This window comes from Barbus barbus (assembly GCF_936440315.1).
Source record: "Barbus barbus genome assembly, chromosome: 10".
NCBI classification, from domain to species: domain Eukaryota; kingdom Metazoa; phylum Chordata; class Actinopteri; order Cypriniformes; family Cyprinidae; genus Barbus; species Barbus barbus.
The window spans coordinates 9,596,006-9,613,969 of record NC_136738.1 but is presented as its reverse complement, the minus strand read 5'-3'; the positions used below and the strand labels follow the sequence as shown (position 1 = coordinate 9,613,969).

The window sequence follows — 17,964 nt, the reverse complement described above, 5'->3', positions numbered from 1 at the left end:
TATTTCAGTTTTATTGAAGCACAACAGCTGTCCCTCAGATGTTAGTTATTATATTGTGTGTGTGTTGTGTGTGTTGTGTGTGTGTGTGTGTGTGTGTGTGTGTGTGTGTGCGTCAGTACTAGGGCATTCCATAAGGACATTTAAATGTTACACTGAGGTTGATATAGAAGTGGCAGGAAGTGGTTTACTAACACAGTTGACTCACAATGACATAATCTCCCATACACACCCTCTTTTGTACTATCATATTTAAAGTGAAAGGATAATTCTGTCATTTTTATTTGTTGCCCTCCCTCATGTCTTCGTAAACACATTTGAAACCATTGGGCTTTCTTACTTCTGTAGAACACAAAAGGAGATGTTTTGAAGAATGTTTCTGATGATCTTTTCCAACTAAGGAAAAAACAGACAGACATAAATAAAATGTGAAGCAGTAGTCCGGGCGATTTGTTGTACTATAGATTTGTCTGAGGAACAAATTGAAATTTCAGCCATTATTTAATGAAAATATCAGCCATAGAATTCAAATATTAATCATGTTAAATCAATTTAAATATGTGAACAAAATATCTATATTTTTAAATATACTTCAAAATAATGGTAAAAAATATATGTTTGCTAAAACATGTTTCAAAATATATTTATGTAAAAAAAAAAATCTAAATTTTTTTTTTTTGGCTTTTGTTGTTATTTTTGAAAATAATTTTAGAATTTAAAAAAATATAAATGTATTAATTTACATTTAAACAACTTTGTTGTCTGTAACACATGAACTTTAATAAAATAACTGCAAAAAAATCATACTTTACAATGTACAAAAAATACAATATTACGATATATTAAAAACGTAAATATTATTATTGCATTATTAATCTACTAATCTAAATACTGTAAGATTGTAAATGTATTTTCTTTGCCCCTGAAATACATTTTGAAATATATTTTGGTATATGAAGATTAAAAGAAGCAATGCCATAGAACCATTTTTGATACCACAAAGAACCAATCAGTCAAAGGTTCTTTAAAGAACCATCTCTTCCTAACCTTTTTATAATCTGAAGAACCTTCTTTCACCACAAAGAACCTTTTGTGAAACATTCAGATTTTAAAGGTTCCTTGTGGAACCCTTTTGACAAAAAGGTTCTTCCATGGCATCGTGAAGCACCTTTATTTTATTGTAAATATATTTTCCGTTAAAAAAAATAAATGTTTAATTGAGCCACACTGTTTAGTACATATATTTAGCATATATTTAAAATGCATTCTGGCCAGACAGAGTATGTGTGTATTTATTTATTTGCTGTATGTTATATAATTGGGTCTCATAACATAAAATGGATTATATGTTCTGGATGTCATTTGGGTCTGATATTTGTGTAGCTTCACAAGAAAATAATTTGCTATTGTGATATTGTAAACAGAGATTAAACTAGATGGAAAGCAGTGTTCAGACAGCTCAGATAATTGTTCTTTGTGTCTGTATGTGTGGAAGTGACACGTCTACCTGCAGTCCTCAGTGTGAAAACACACAGGCTCTTCATACTGCTCAGAGACTCTTCTGATCTCCATGATAAAGCCCTGCAATCTGCGAGACCTTTCACATCGAGCCCATGTGATATGTCCTTTCTGACGCGTGATATTCTCCTTCTGTGACCCCAAATAACCTAGCAACCCGCCTTCCCTCTCGATCACTACGGCGACCTGATACTCTGCCAAGCAGATGGTGCGAGAGTGTGGACGAGGAAGCAGACTGAACGCATCTGCTGAACACTGACCAAAACTGTATGCCCAATGACAAAAAAACTTACATAAAGCTTGTTGCATGCGTTTAGTTAAGTTCACTGCTTAACTACGGAAGTACATTTATGCCACAACAAACTTGCAATTGCAAGAAAAAGTATTGTGAGATAATTTAACTTTTTTGTTGTTGTTTTACTTTCCCCCCGTATTTAACAGTGATGTTCCATTCAATGCCATTCAATTTCTATAAAATCCTCATTCAAAACTTTTGCAACTTTATGAAATGTCTCTGTGGAAAATGAATGAGAAATATAATTTCAGAACCAAGTCACTGAGAAACTCCTCTCCTCTCCTCCATTTTATATTATTTGTCCCTTTTTTCTTTTCTTTTCTTTTACATACTTTTTAATATTATAAATTTTTTTGTTTTATTACAGGTGCATCTCAATAAATTAGAATGTCGTGGAAAAGTTCATTTATTTCAGTAATTCAACTCAAATTGTGAAACTCGTGTATTAAATAAATTCAATGCACACAGACTGAAGTAGTTTAAGTCTTTCTTTTAATTGTGATGATTTAGGCGCACATTTAACAAAAACCCACCAATCTCAACAAATTAGAATGCTTCATAAGACCAATTAAAAAAACATTTTTAGTGAATTGTTGGCCTTCTGGAAACTATTAATTTACAGAATATGTGAGCAATCCTTGGTAGGGGAAGTCGTGGCCTAATGGTTAGAGAGTCGGACTCGTAATCCAAAGGTTGCGGGTTCGAGTCTCGGGCCGGCAGGGATTGTAGGTGGGGGGAGTGAATGTCCAGCGCTCTCTCCACCCTCAATACCACGACTGAGGTGCCCTTGAGCAAGACACCGAACCCCCAACTGCTCCCCAGGGCGCCGCAGCATAAATGGCTGCCCACTGCTCCGGGTGTGTGTTCACGGTGTGTGTGTGTTCACTGCTGTGTGTGTGCACGTTGGATGGGTTAAATGCAGAGCACGAATTCCGAGTATGGGTCACCATACTTGGCTGAATGTCACTTCACTTCACTTCACTTCACTTCACTTCACTTTTGCTTTAATTACTGCCTCAATTCGGCGTGGCATGGAGTTGATCAGTTTGTGGCACTGCTGAGGTGGTATGGAAGCCCAGGTTGCTTTGATAGCGGTCTTCAGGTCATCTGCATTGTTGGGTCTGGTGTCTCTCATCTTCCTCTTGATTCTCTATGGGGTTCAGGTCAGGCGAGTTTGCTGGCCAATCAAACACAGTAACACCATGGTCATTGAACCAGCTTTTGGTACCTTTGGCAGTGTGGGCAGGTGCCAAGTCCTGCTGGAAAATGAAATCAGCATCTCCATAAAGCTTGTCAGCAGAAGGAAGCATGAAGTGCTCTAAAATTTCCTGGTAGATGGCTGCGTTGACTGTGGACTTCAGAAAACACAGTGGACCAACACCAGCAGATGACATGGCAGCCCAAATCATCACTGACTGTGGAAACTTCACACTGGACTTCAAGCAACATGGATTCTGTGCCTCCCCACTCTTCCTCCAGACTCTGAGACCTTGATTTCCAAATGAAATATAAAATTTACTTTCATCTGAAAAGAGGACTTTGGACCACTGAGCAACAGTCCAGTTCTTTTTCTCCACAGCCCAGGTAAGACGTTTCTGACGTTGTCTCTGGTTCAGACTCTTGATGCACTGACTCCAGCTTCAGTCCACTCCTTGTGAAGCTCTCACAAGTGTTTGAATCAGCTTTGCTTGGCAGTATTCTCAAGCTTATAGCCTTCCCTGTTGCTTGTGCACCTTTTCCTACCCAAATTCTTTCTTCCAGTCAACTTTGCATTTAATATGCTTTGATACAGCACTCTGTAAACAGCCACACCTTTCAGTAATGACCCTCTGTGACTTACCCTCTTTGTGGTGGGCGTCAATGTTCGTCTTCTGGATCATTGTCAAGTCAGCAGTCTTCTCCATTATTGTGGTTTCAAAGAACAAGACATACCCGGAATTTATACTGTAGGGATGGTCATTAATTGAAACTCAAATGTAAATATTCTAATATTTTGAGATACTGATTTTTGACTTTCATGAGCTGTAAGACTATAAAAACTTTTGAAATGTTTTACTTTACATGCAATGAATCTAAAATATATGAAATATACTTTCACGACATTCTAATTTATTGAGATGCACCTGTATTTCATTTGATTGTAATTTTTTATTTATTTATGTATTATTATTATTATTATTTTTATTTATTTATTTTTTTTTATTTATTCATTTTTTGTCGTTCTTTTAACATCCATTGAGTTTAAATAAGTTATAAATAGGTAAAGCATTTTATTTTTGCCTTTATTTAAGTCTTTGCAGTACATGCAAGGATAAAAAATGCTTTTTGTATTCATCATCTAAAAGTGTGGTTAGGATCACTGCAGTATATATGGACTAATCTTGTTGCATAGACTCATTCTGCTGTCTAGTTCTGTAATCTTCACACAGTCTGGAGGAATATGAACTCTAATTAAACATTGACCAGTGACCTGCTGTGACTCTGAGAACTGTCATCTGGGAACATTGTGGACATTTACTCATTTTACTGGTTTTGCACTTCTTACTACTGGTTCGGATCAGAGCATTGTATTTGGACTCTTCTGCCAGTGTTTGTGTGGTTTGGTCGGCTGATGGTGTGTTGTTGAGTAAAATCAGCAGGAGTTGGATTAAACGGCATTCTCATTCAGCATGGTGCCTTATGATGTCAGCATAACATCATGTCCCAGTTTGTAATTTGTACATTTTGTCTTGTGAATGTTTTTTGACCTGACTGATTTATTGTGGACACAGGTGTCCTAAAAAAGTAATCACAGCTTTGGTTCATCACATGAACACGATGATCCACTAACTGTGCTGTTTGATTTGTTTGTTTAAACATTTTTATATACTATATACTTTATATACTTGTATTAACATAAATAATTACTAATTTATAAATAACTACTTTAATTATAATTTACGATTATGAAATTCCACAGGACTCTCAAACTAAATATGGCTGCTTTAGGAATATGTTGTGTGTTTTATGTTTCTCTTAAGAAGTGATTTATATGGTATATGTCATGTGTATAAGAGGCAAGAACGTTTTCTGCTCTGTGACCTTGCGACTCTGTTACATGTGACATTACATAATCAGCACAATCTCACACTGCATTCATTAAGAGTGGCCTTATTATGCCTGTGTAATTATTTAACTGTAACCATTTGGTGCATAGTTCATACAGTGAACTTATGACTTGTAAGAAAGTGGCACTTCTAATGAATATACTGAATATGATGAATAATAAGACATAATAGAGTCTTATCAGCCATTGTATATCATGTAAATAAATTAGTGCTGTCAAACGATTAATCGCATCCAAAATAAAAGCTGTTGTTTACATAATATATGTATACTGCATATATTTATTATGCATATATAAATACCAACACATGTATGTATATAATTAATTAAAATGTTATGTTTATATATTTATATATAAATGTAAATATTTGTAAAATATATACTGTATGTGTGTGTATTTAAATATACATAAATATGCACAGTACACATACATATATTTTACACATACATATTAGGGATGCACGATATTGGAATTCTGCCGATATTCGATATGCCGATTTTTTTCAACTCATTTTGGCCGATATCGATGCCGATACCGATATATTTCCTTTTGTTTGGAAACAACACCAAGTCTCTCCTGTGCAGAAATTATAAGCAAAATATTATTAATTTTGGTTAGTTTTTAACAAGAACTTATTTATTAGAATTAAATAAAAAAATAATAAAGGTTTTTTAACAGTACATTGAAGCTTTGAAAATAAATATAAATCAACTATATCAATCGCTGCATTTTTTCCCCCAGAAAGATGCAGTGTTAACCCTAATATTTTATTTTAAGATTTAACATTTGTAGATGGTCTAAAACAAGAGTTGTAAAAATTCTGAAAATCTTTTAGAGCTCATGATTTGTTTAAAAAATAAAACGTTACACATTAATGAATAAATCAGTATATATAAAATTATTTAATTTACAAGTGTCATGTTTGTGATTTGTTTTTTTTCATGTAAGCTATAGCTTCTGACCATTAAATCAAAACATACTTATTTTATTACATCAATTACTGCTTTATTTAATCAGAAACACAGTCTAAATGTTATTTGTGTAGGCTATTTTACTTTTAATTTAATTATAAGTAGGCCAACTGCGCCCCTACTATTAAAACTACTTACCGAACGGGCATTAGGACCTGGGGGAGGCTGTCACTGCTGCCCCTGCTTGTGCTATAACTGTTTACTCTATCCCACACCGAACGCGTCATTCTGTACATGCCTTCACACATTAAATGCAGCGATCCAAAACAGTCAATCTATTCATCATTCAGACAAAACTTTGCTTCAAGAATGAGCCACATTGCTGACGTGATCTAATAGCTAGCACACCCTGAGCACATGCGAGTTAACCCCTTCCCCTTATCGGCAAGACATATCGGCATAATTTTGCATGTCAGGCCGATGCCGATATTTACATTTAAAGTCATTATCGGCCGATTTCGATATCAGTCCGATAATATCGTGCATCCCTAATACATATACACATACAAATTACTAAAGATTAAAGTAAATATGAAAAAATAAGTGATGTCACTTTTCTGTAAGAATATTAATTAAAACACAATAAAATTTCTAAAACTATAAAATATATGTGATACTAAAATAACACTTACTGACTGATCTGTCATAAAATTGTATTATGTGTGTTGTATTTTATTCAAAGGTTGCTCCTGAGACCTAATGAAGCTTAAGAGACCGAATTGAGTTCTTAATTCAGTTTAGTTTGACTTTGTCCGATATGCTTCTCCTAAAAGTCCTAAAAACAATTGAAACAATTAATGATGATTATGTTCATATTGCGATCCTGTGACTGCAGGAAAATCTGAGAATGTTGGCAAATCTGAATGCAAAAACCAGGAGATGTTAGAATGGAAAACGAGTGAAATAATAAAATGAAACCACTTTTGTGACACATTTTACTTCCATTAACTAATGAAACTCTAAATGATGAAACTCTTTCGTTTTGACTTCCTTTTGGGATTTTTTTTCTGCTGCTTTCTAGGTCTATTTAAAAAACAATCTTCATAACACACATTTTTTATATTTTTATCTTTTGTCTCCTCTAAATAATGATATTTTTCTGACTGTATAGCGATCAAACACCGTATTGGAGTGACTGTCGAGTTCTGTTGGGTGTGGAGCTGCAGATTCCAGTAGGACAATCTTCACTAGTTTATTTTAAAATTAACTTTGATCGCTTCTGCTGTTAAGGCATGAAGGTTTCTGTGGTAGATGGAGGAAACAGGGACATATACAGGAAATGCAGATGATGGTCTGATGTATCAAGTGGCTGCACGCTACATCTCAGTGATCCAAAAGGAGGAGATCCTAGTGATCCTAGAGGAGTTTGTGTTTGGTTCTGCCCCAGTGATGGCTTTAGGACAGATTCTTTCTGAGAGTGCAGGTCACTTGTCAGTAAGGCTGTGTGTTTTTTGGTTATTGAAGAGTTCTTCTTGATTTGCTGGATCATTCAGCAGATGTCTGAGTGTTAATGCATGTGATTAACACCTGTTTGTTCCTCCATCTGTTTACCTGAGTCTTTGAGCAGAAGATCTTCTGCTGATGTTTGATTATTAGGAGTTTTTAACAAACCACTATGCAGCTTACTGAGGTGTTTATGCATGTAAGGATCACTCATGTTTTCTATTCTCTGGTTTGGTGTGTGACTTGCTGTGGTTTGTCGGGTCTTCAGCAGATGTCTGTGTGTTAATATATGTGATGAACTCCATCTGTTTTCTAGCAGATGATCCTCTGATGTTGAATTATTCTGACAGAGATTTGACCTCCCTTTTAAATTCCTCTATTTATCTGTCTTTCATTAGTGTGAGAGGGGCTCGGTTTCTTTCTCTCTGTGATAAAAACACAAATGTGCTTTATTTAATGCAAATAATCGCACTTGAAATTCAGCCACTGCACAGATGTACTGTACTGTATATTGTTAGGGCCACAATGTTTTGTGATTATGCAATTGTTTTAATTAATTTTTATTTTTATATATTTTTACAGAAATACACTGTGAGTTAGCCCATGTTTTTTCAGTCCTTTTTAATATGTATTTGATAGGCTGATACGTTTGATAAAAGTACAGGCTAATTCTTAACTCATATTTTTTACTTTTATATGCAGGTCTTGCTCTTGCCAAAATCAAGCACAATTTACAATATTTATAATTAAGCTATATTTAATATCGGAGTGGCTATTTACACTAACACTTGGACTTGCCAAAAACAACAATATACAGGTGCATCTCAATAAATTAGAATGTCGTGAAAAAGTTCATTTTTTCTTGTAAGTTATTTCAATAAGTGAAACTTTCATATGTTTTAGAGTCATTGCATGTAAAGTAAACCATTTCAAAAGTTTTTTTTATTATTTTTTATTTTTATTTTGACAATTAGAGCTTACAGCTGATGAAAGTCCAAAATCAGTATCTCAAAATATTAGAATATTTACATTTGAGTTTCAATTAATGACCATCCCTACAGTCAAGGGCGTAGTTTTGGTTTGGGGGGGGGGGGTTGAAGTGGACCCCGGGTCATGCTCCCTCTTAAGGTTTATTTATTTGTTGGTTTGCTTAAATGTTTGTTTTTGTAAAATAGTCTTTTGTGCTATCCACCACACATGCAAATTTGGTTGATTCCGTAACTGCAATAAAGTAAAAGGCTAGTTAACAATTACTTGTTTACATAGGATATGTGTAATGTATTTTATATTATTTAGACACTTAGGCTATAGTTTGACAATGTTCTAATTCAATCCGGGACTTCAATATGGGAAGTCAATTTAACATTTTCTTATATTGATATTATTTCTTACTCCTTAACAGCTCATCGGGCTCTTAATTATTTAATCTGTGCCATATCTGAAGGCCAGGTTTTTCCATCACTCATCATTAGAACCCACTGGCTCTTGAATTCTGACTTGTACTTGCTCTTATGAAAAAGCACCATAGTTCTTAACTTTAGCATTTGTTATAATAAGGCTAGTCTATTAATCATTACCAGGCCAATAATTACTTTTTTTATTAATCTATATAGCATTTGTTATGAGAAACAATAGCTACAACATGCCACAGTTGTAATATAAATCTTTAGGGAAACATCTATTCTCTTAACAGATTATCTATTATAAATTTTACAAGTTAGACAAAATTTACCACACTAAATAAGCCTACAATAAAAACGTGATAAATTATAGTAAAGGTGGCCATGAGAAGTTTAAAAATGTTTTAATATTATGTTAGTGCTGGCGCAATATTATGTGTTCTCCTCTTTTCATCAGTCTTTTTAGTTTGTGCCTTTTTTTTAGATAATGTTTGACTTTCTCCATAGCATTTTAAAGTGGCAGTTTCTCAATAGAATGCAAATAGATCACATATTTTACCATCAGCTTCACGATAGGAATGGCTCGCGCAAATCTTCTCACACTTCTCGAGCGTACTGGTGAACGCGCACAGAGTATAGTGTGATTCGCACGCCGCTTGTGCACAATTAAAAGTACTGCGCTTCAGTCATGTTGTGCGGTTCAAATAATTAATAAATAGCCCGATTCTAGGTTTCCATTAACCGTGGTATAAATATTGGGCGGGTTACCACCACCACCACCCCGCCCCCACAAACTACGCCCCTGCCTACAGTATAAATTCCGGGTATGTCTTGTTCTTTGAAACCGCTGACTTGGCAATGATCCAGAAGACTAACATTGAGGGTAAGTCACAGAGGGTCATTGGGTCATAATACAGTGTCATAATACAGTGCTGTATCAAAGCATATTAAATGCAAAGTTGACTGGAAGGAAGAATTTGGGTAGGAAAAGGTGCACAAGCAACAGGGATGTTTTCACAGTCAGTGATGATTTGGGCTGCCATGTCATCTGCTGGTGTTGGTCGACTGTGTTTTCTGAAGTCCACAGTCAACGCAGCCATCTACCAGGAAATTTTAGAGCACTTCATGCTTCCTTCTTCTGACAAGCTTTATGGAGATGCTGATTTCATTTTCCAGCAGGACTTGGCACCTGCCCACACTGCCAAAGGTACCAAAAGCTGGTTCAATGACCATGGTGTTACTGTGCTTGATTGGCCAGCAAACTCGCCTGACCTGAACCCCATAGAGAATCTATGGGGTATTATCAAGAGGAAGATGAGAAACACCAGACCCAACAATGCAGATAACCTGAAGACCGCTATCAAAGCAACCTGGGCTTCCATACCACCTCAGCAGTGCCACAAACTGATCAAATCCATGCCACGCCGAATTGAGGCAGTAATTAAAGCAAAAGGAGCCCCTACCAAGTATTGAGTACATATTCCGTAAATGAACATACTTTCCAGAAGGCCAACAATTCACTAAAAATGTTTTTTTTATTGGTCTTATGAAGTATTCTAATTTGTTGAGATGGTGAATTGGTGGGGTTTTGTTAAATGTGAGCCTAAATCATCACAATTAAAATAACCAAAGACTTAAACTACTTCAGTCTGTGTGCATTGAATTTATTTAATACACGAGTTTCACAATTTGAGTTGAATTACTGAAATAAATGAACTTTTCCACGACATTCTAATTTATTGAGATGCACCTGTACATGTCAGCTAATTCAGTCATTTTGCTGTTAATATTTGAGAGCTTGAGAAGCTGTAAAACTGATAAGCGATGTACACTCTGAGCAGAGTTCATGTATCCAGCAGCCATAATGTCCCCTCACACATATACACACACAAACACACACACACACGCAGTGTTTTTCTCTTCAGTCACTGAAATGCCACATCTGATCAGGAATCAGTTTCCTGTTTGTGAAGTGTCCCTACTGTAACAGAGAAAGACCTCCTCTTATATCTCTCTTGTTCTCGATCCCTGTTTTTCCAATTTTCATTTGGCATTCACTAAATGTTTTTTATTTTTTTATTTGAATGTGTAGTAACACAGTATGCCAGTATTGAGACATTTTTTATAATATGTTGTGTAATATTTTTTTTCTTGACCACTTTGCTATTTGTGACCCTGGTGCACAAAACTAGGCTTAAATCGCTGGGGTATATTTGTAGCAATAGCCAACAATACATTGTATGGGTCAAAATTATCGATTTCTCTCTTATGCCAAAAATCATTAGGATATTAAGTAAAGATGTTCCATGAAGATATTTTGTAAATTTCCTGTCGTAAATATATCTAAACTTATTTTTTGATTAGTAATATGCATTGCTAAGAACTTTATTTGGACAAACTTTAAAGGTGATTTTCTCAATATTTAGATTTTTTTTGCATGCTCAGATTCCAGATTTTCAAGTTGTAGTTGTATCTCAGCCAAATATTGTTCTAGCCTAACAAACCATACATCAATGGAAAGCTTAATTATTCAGCTTGCAGATGATGTATAAATCTCAATAAATAAAAAAAAAAGATCCTTATGACTGGTTTTGTGGTCCACAGTCACATTTGATCAGTGTGTTTACATCTAACTGAATATACCTGATTTCCCCCTTCCCCCTTTTAGGCTAATATAAACCTCAAATTTGGCACAAAAACCCCCACTAAAATCATTCTGTCTGTTTCTCTGCTCTGTGCTCTAGCTCTCTGGAGGGTGTGAGCTGACAGTGGTCCTGCAGGACTTTGTGGCGAGCGGCACGTCTGAGCTCAGTGTCCAGACCGGTCAGACGGTGGAGTTGTTGGAGCGGCCCAGCGACCGGCCGGCATGGTGTCTGGTACGGACCACAGACAAGAGCCCTCCTCAGGAGGGACTTGTGCCCAGCAGCACTCTGTGTATCTCTCACTCTCGCAGCAGTGTGGAGATGGACTGTTTTTTCCCAGCAGGCAAAGGTAAGATCAGGAGATTCTCAATCTACTGAAAGATTCTTGGTTCTGCTCTTGTGTTTAGTAGATAAGCCTATGATTTTTAAAGGGGTCATATGATGCGATTTCAAGTTTTCCTTTCTCTTTGGAGTGTTACAAGCTGTTTGTGCATAGATAAGATCCCTGAAGTTGAAGACTAAAGTCTCAAAACCAAAGAGATATTCTTTATAAAAGTTAAGACTCGAGCACGCCCTCACATGTCTACGTTATGGTGTGAGAAGATTTGCAAAACACCGCCCAAATGCACACACAAAGAAAGAGGGTGGAACTATTATTCTCACTGTAGTATTGCTGCTGCCACCGGCACCATGTCCTTGAGATGCTGTGTTTCGTTGTGAAAGTGAAAGTACTTTGTTTAGGCTTCCAAAAGAGGACACAACTAGAAATCAGTGGTTAAGTTGTATTTACAACACTGTTCCAGAACAGTTTAACCCAAATATTAGAGTGTGTGCAGCGCATTTTACAGAGGATATTTCCTGAACATGGAAGAGTAGCCTACAATGCTGGCTTGCACAATGGCTGTTTCTATAAAGTGGGGCAATTCCAACTTTACAAGGACAGTCTGACGCTTCTGACTCACAGCCTGTAAGTACGTTTTCTTATTTAAAGAATTTGCCACTGATGATTCAAACGTGAGTTTTGAGGAGTGTAGAGTGTTTATAGAATGTTTACAAAAGACAGTATGAAGACAGTAGGGGAAGACTTCCCCACGACTAGGGGGAGTCGTGGCCTAATGGTTAGAGAGTCGGACTCGTAATCGAAAGGTTGCGGGTTCGAGTCCCCGGCCGGCAGGGATTGTAGGTGGGGGGAGTGAATGTACAGCGCTCTCTCCACCCTCAATTATGGGAAGCCATTCAAACCAAAAGTGGGACGAAACAGCGGGGGTTTACAGAGCTCGCGCCGCGCTGACATGTCATCTGCCCGGTTCAATGGTCCGAGCCGCGCGGCTGATTCGTCAGCGCAGCGCGGACGTGTTTCCTAGCGACACCCAATGGGCAGCGCGGCGCGAACAATCCTCACCAGCGCTGCGCTGACCAATCTAAACAGATACAAGTTCATTTGGCGCCACTCAATTACATTTTACCCATAAACCTCTGCTATTATTAATGTAAATGAGTGAGGTAAAATGGCTAGGCGCATTGTAGAAACAATTTTAACTACTCCTGACATTTTGAATAGAATTGAGGAGGCTCTAGGGGACAGAGACATTCATTCAGAAAATGAGAGACTAAGACTTTTTAACCGTTTGCCACAAACCAGACCCATTCCAGTTCTCACGTAACTTCAGTGGTGAGGCCTCACGGGGAACTGTAAACATGAGAAGAAGGTAAAATAGTGAATAACAATGTATATGCTATTCGTCTAGCAAAGTATTTGCATTTAGTCATAGACATAGTTAGCCTATAATTGAGTATTTAACTGCCTGAAGTAAGATATGTTATTTCTGAATTAGATAATGAAAATGCAAGTGCACAATTGCATTTTCTTATTTCCTTTAGGTGCCAAAGAAACACAGGTGGTCCCTTCATTAGAAAAGTGTGTCTATTGACCTCCCCGGAAACCACAGTTGTACCAAAGGGAATGGCTAGAGTCCAACTTCGCGGCTCGGACCATTGAACCGCGCAGATGACATGTCAGCGCGGCGCGAGCTCTGTAAACCCCCGCTGTCTCGTCCCACTTTTGGTTTAAATGGCTTCCCATACTCAATACCACGACTGAGGTGCCCTTGAGCAAGGCACCGAACCCCCAATTGCTCCCCGGGCGCCGCAGCATGGCTGCCCACTGCTCCGGGTGTGTGTTCACGGTGTGTGTGTGTGTGTGTGTGTGTGTGCATTTGTTCACTACTCACTGCTGTGTGTGTGCACTTGGATGGGTTAAACGCAGAGCACCAATTTCGAGTATGGGTCACCATACTTGACAATACGTCACGACTTTACTTTACAGTATACAAGTCATTATAATCAGAAATTATGTCGTCACTGGATGCAACAAATGCCTCGTTTATATTGGGATTTATTGTTTTTGTGTCGTTGCGCCGGGACACGGCATCACAATACAGTAAGTGGCGTAACATTTCTGTCTCACACTTGAGGTATTCGGGCCAATCACTCGTTAGCTGGCCAATCAGAGCACGCCTTGCTTCTCAGAACGATGAGCTTTGTAAAAATTGATGCGTTTCAGAAAGGCGGAGCATAGAGGAGCAACAATAATGTACAGTATGTGGAAAATAATGTGTTTTTAATGTGAGTTTTTTACTTTAAACTGCATAAACACATTGCATTACACCAAATACTCAAAATAATGTTCTTTTTAGCAACATCATATGACCCCTTTAAGCATATGATTTTCTTCACTTAGAGTATACACTACTGTTCAAAATTTTGGGGTTGGTAAGATTTTTAAACAATTTTTGAAAGAAGTCTCTTCTGCTCACCAAGGCTGCATTTATTTGAGTAAAAATACAGTAAAATGGTACTAATGTGAAATACTATCATAATTTAAATGAACTGTTTTCATTTCAAATTTTCATCATTATTACAGTGTTACATGATCCTTCAGAAACCATTCTAATATGCTGATTTGCTGTTTAAGAAATATATTATCAATGGTTTGTTTTTTTTCCCCCCACAAAGTTCAAAAGAACAGCAGTTATTTAAAATAAAACTATTTTGTAACATTTAAATCTCTGTCATGTTTGATCAAGATGATGCATCTTTTCTAAATACATGAATCAATTTCTTTCAAAAATATATCTTACTAACCTCAAACACTTGAAAGATACTATATATAAGTTATAGCCTATGTTTTCATTTTGAACATTAATAGCTTTTTTTCCCAATCTGATCAACATTAGAGTCAAGAAGGAGATGCTGTCATTGTTTTATGTTACTGCCGGTTTGTTTGTTGAGTAAATTGCATTGTGGGATACAGTGTTCCAGGTCTGTTTGCATGCCAGCAGAAGCTTTTGACCAAAAGACTATGAGAAACAAATTCAAGTGTCAAGTGTGTCTAAACCTGTAGTACTGTACTTCATACTGCAGAAACCTTATGAGGTAGCATGTCATTCTGAACCTTCCTGTTGTTACAGTAGTTTAATGGGTGACAGTCCAGCAAGTAGCCTGTCCAAAGTGCTTGCATTGTGTGTATTTTTCTGCTAAAGTACACAATGATCACGTTGACACTTCTTTTGTCCCCTAGAGGGCATCATAACTCTACTCTGTAATTATTAGTCACTCTGGTATCAGACAGAAATGCTAGTGACTCCCATTGCACTCATGACGTTATTCACAGCATAAGCATGTTTGTCTCAGTGCGAGAATGACTTGATGGCCTGATGCCCTCGGTAAACACATGATGCTGGGCACACTTGCTGTTTATTTTCGGTAACATGAGAGGTCTCTACACACAGATACTTTGAGGCAGTTTACCCCAAACAGTGCTGTGATCTTATTGGCATCAGTATGATCTCCAGCTTACAGGATACAGCACTGAAGATTTGTTTCTAGTCAAAATTTAAAAAAGAATTTATATAGCTTTTATAATGTGGCACATTTCAGAGTAAATCAGGATGAGGACTTGATTGTTTTTGCCTCAATGAATCATGCACAGTAATACCAGAAATTTGAATTAAGGAAGTGAATGGTCTGTTTTCTTATTGACTGCAGACCAACGTGTAGAATCTTTCCCTTGTGTTCTTTAAAGGAATAATGCAAAGTGTTGCATTATTACTCGCTATTACTATAACTCACACTGGAATGCCCTACAAATGGGAAGTAATGGAAGTTTTTTATGGAATGTGGAACATTCCATTTCCTTATCTGTGTTGCAATTTTACAGTCATCTTTTGTTTGCTGTAACTCATGTGATTCATTTGCTGAAGTGGAAATGTCAGTGTATTCTATTATAGCTGCCTGCAGCCTCAAGATGAAACATAATTCCTTTTTTGAGTTATAAATCATGAATTGTCAGCCAAGTAATTTTATTTTATTTTTATATGTGGAGCAACTTAGCTAACGAAAATATAAAAAATATTTTAAGTAACACTTATTTTAAAAAAAAAAAAAAAGTGGGAAAAAAGTTACCTTTTGAATGTCCAAAAATATCTCAAATGTTTTTTAAAAAGTTTTTTCTTGGTTATGCTAATGTTACAGAAAAACATTAAAGGAACATTACATTTTCATCATTCTGCAAACGTTATAGGAATGTTATTCTGAATGTTCTCTGAACGTTCTGAAACAAGTAGTTAATTTTATAAAATGTTGATGACCATCTAACTATAAAAAAAACAATGTATACTCTAAACAAATGTTTTTGTGCTAATGTTTGAGGATGTTCTTAAAGACCTTGAATGAAAGAAAATGAACGAATGAATGATTATTCTGTTAACATTATTGGAAGAATGTGTTCATAAGAGTTCTGAGAATGTTTCCTGTTAGCAGGGAAACCGTTCGGAAGGCTTTGGGTTCAGCACTTAAGATGTTACGTTTCTCATTCTTTTAGTCACCTGGGTTTGAGGTCCGGTTAGTCAGCTGCGTGGTTTGATTGTTGTGTACAGAGGTGTGTGTGAAGGCTGTTTCGCACTGCTCCTTTAATATTAGGTCTATTTTAGAGTCTGCCTGATTTGCATAGCTCCTCCTGTCTGTTGTGCTGAGATACGGCATGACATAACCATAAAGATTCCTCTGCAAAATGCAAAAAGGGCCTAATGTAGAAAACCAAACAAGATGCCTCAATATGGAAATTAAGGCAGTGTCCATGCAGCTCTGCCACATAACACAATATTACAGTTATTCGAGAAATTCTTCTCCATTTGATAATGCTGTCCATCTAAGTCTGAGGTGTGTGTGTGGGGATGAGTTCCTTCTCTAAAGCTTTAAACACACTGCATGATTTTCAGCTGTCCCAGACAAAAGACTGGCATCGTGAAACAAATCGTGGCGATTTCTGTGATCGTGGCTCCTAATCGGTGGTCCTGTGTTGTACAGTAAGAGAGGTTCAAAGACGGCCGTTGTCACGGTCTTGCGACTAATGATAACCTACGATACAGCCTGATCATAGCACTAGTTGGTTTGCTGGTACGATCCACGTTTACTGACCAACCAATAAAAATGCCACATGAAATCAACTCGACTTGGCGCTAAAACATAAAACTGCTCTCAAGCTCTTAACCTCTTTTGCCAGTTAAACTTTTTTCAGCACACATAAAAACTACAACTGCTAAAGTGATTTATCATGCTCTTTTTCTTTACCACTAGCGCAATGCTGATGACGTTTTATTCTTTTATAGTAATGTATGCACATTAGCGTACGAGTCAGTAGGTGTCATTATTGTACAGTCTACACGCATGTCGTAGTCAAGTTTACTAGATCCATGTCTCACAGTGTGACGTGCAGTGATCTTATAGGATTGCTAAAATCGTGCAGTGTGTCTCGGGGACTAGACAGCTAGAAACTAGGCTGCTGTACTAAGACGCATACCAAACCAGCACGTGCCCATGTACTCTGAGATGTTGATCTTGATGTTGACTTTGATTCAAGATCCTAAAAAGATTCCTAAAAGTTTCCTACATAGATCGAATGCATCTCACCGGTCAGCAGCAGAGGGTTAGGGTTTCATCACTGCAATTTGCTGCGGTTTGAGTGGATGTTCCTGCCTTATTGAACCGGCAAAACTCTGGAGCTATAACCACCACTATTGTGAGAAATTAAGTACACATTAGCATATTTTTAAAAAGAGCACTAATTTCAGTGACTTTAAAAGAACACACTAAAGTGCAAACTGAACGTATTGTTTTCAGTGTTTTTTTTTTTTTTTTTATGTTTAATTTTTTTAGGGGTTTTGTTTTGGTAACACTTTATTTTAAGTTGTCCTTGTTACACGTTACATGCACTTATTGTTATAATAACAAAGTTATGCATAATTACATGCAAGTAACCCCAAGCCTAACCCTAACCATATAGTAAGTACATGTAGTTCATTAATATTACTCGGTACTTAAATGTATAATTACACTATAACAAGGACACCTTAAAATACAGTGTAACCATTTTTTTTTTACTTTAAGTACAGTGAGATTTACTGTATGTAATTTCATAATTATAGTGACTTTGAAATGTAAATAAATTGTGCTGACAAGCATTTATACTAAACTAAATTATACATTAATACTTTTAAATATTATACATATTATTAAAATATAACACTTTTAG

The 17,964-nt window shown here is 36.6% G+C and overlaps 1 protein-coding gene across 1 annotated transcript in view; it reads left to right on the top strand.

The window, feature by feature from the left end:
* Nucleotides 1-17,964, top strand: part of LOC306876460 (kalirin-like) — a 244,973-nt gene that overhangs the window by 173,371 nt on the left and 53,638 nt on the right. The window contains exon 34 of the mRNA XM_079427634.1: nt 11,475-11,721. Within this exon, the coding sequence (XP_079283760.1) occupies nt 11,475-11,721 (247 nt within the window). The remainder of the gene's footprint in view (nt 1-11,474; nt 11,722-17,964) is intronic.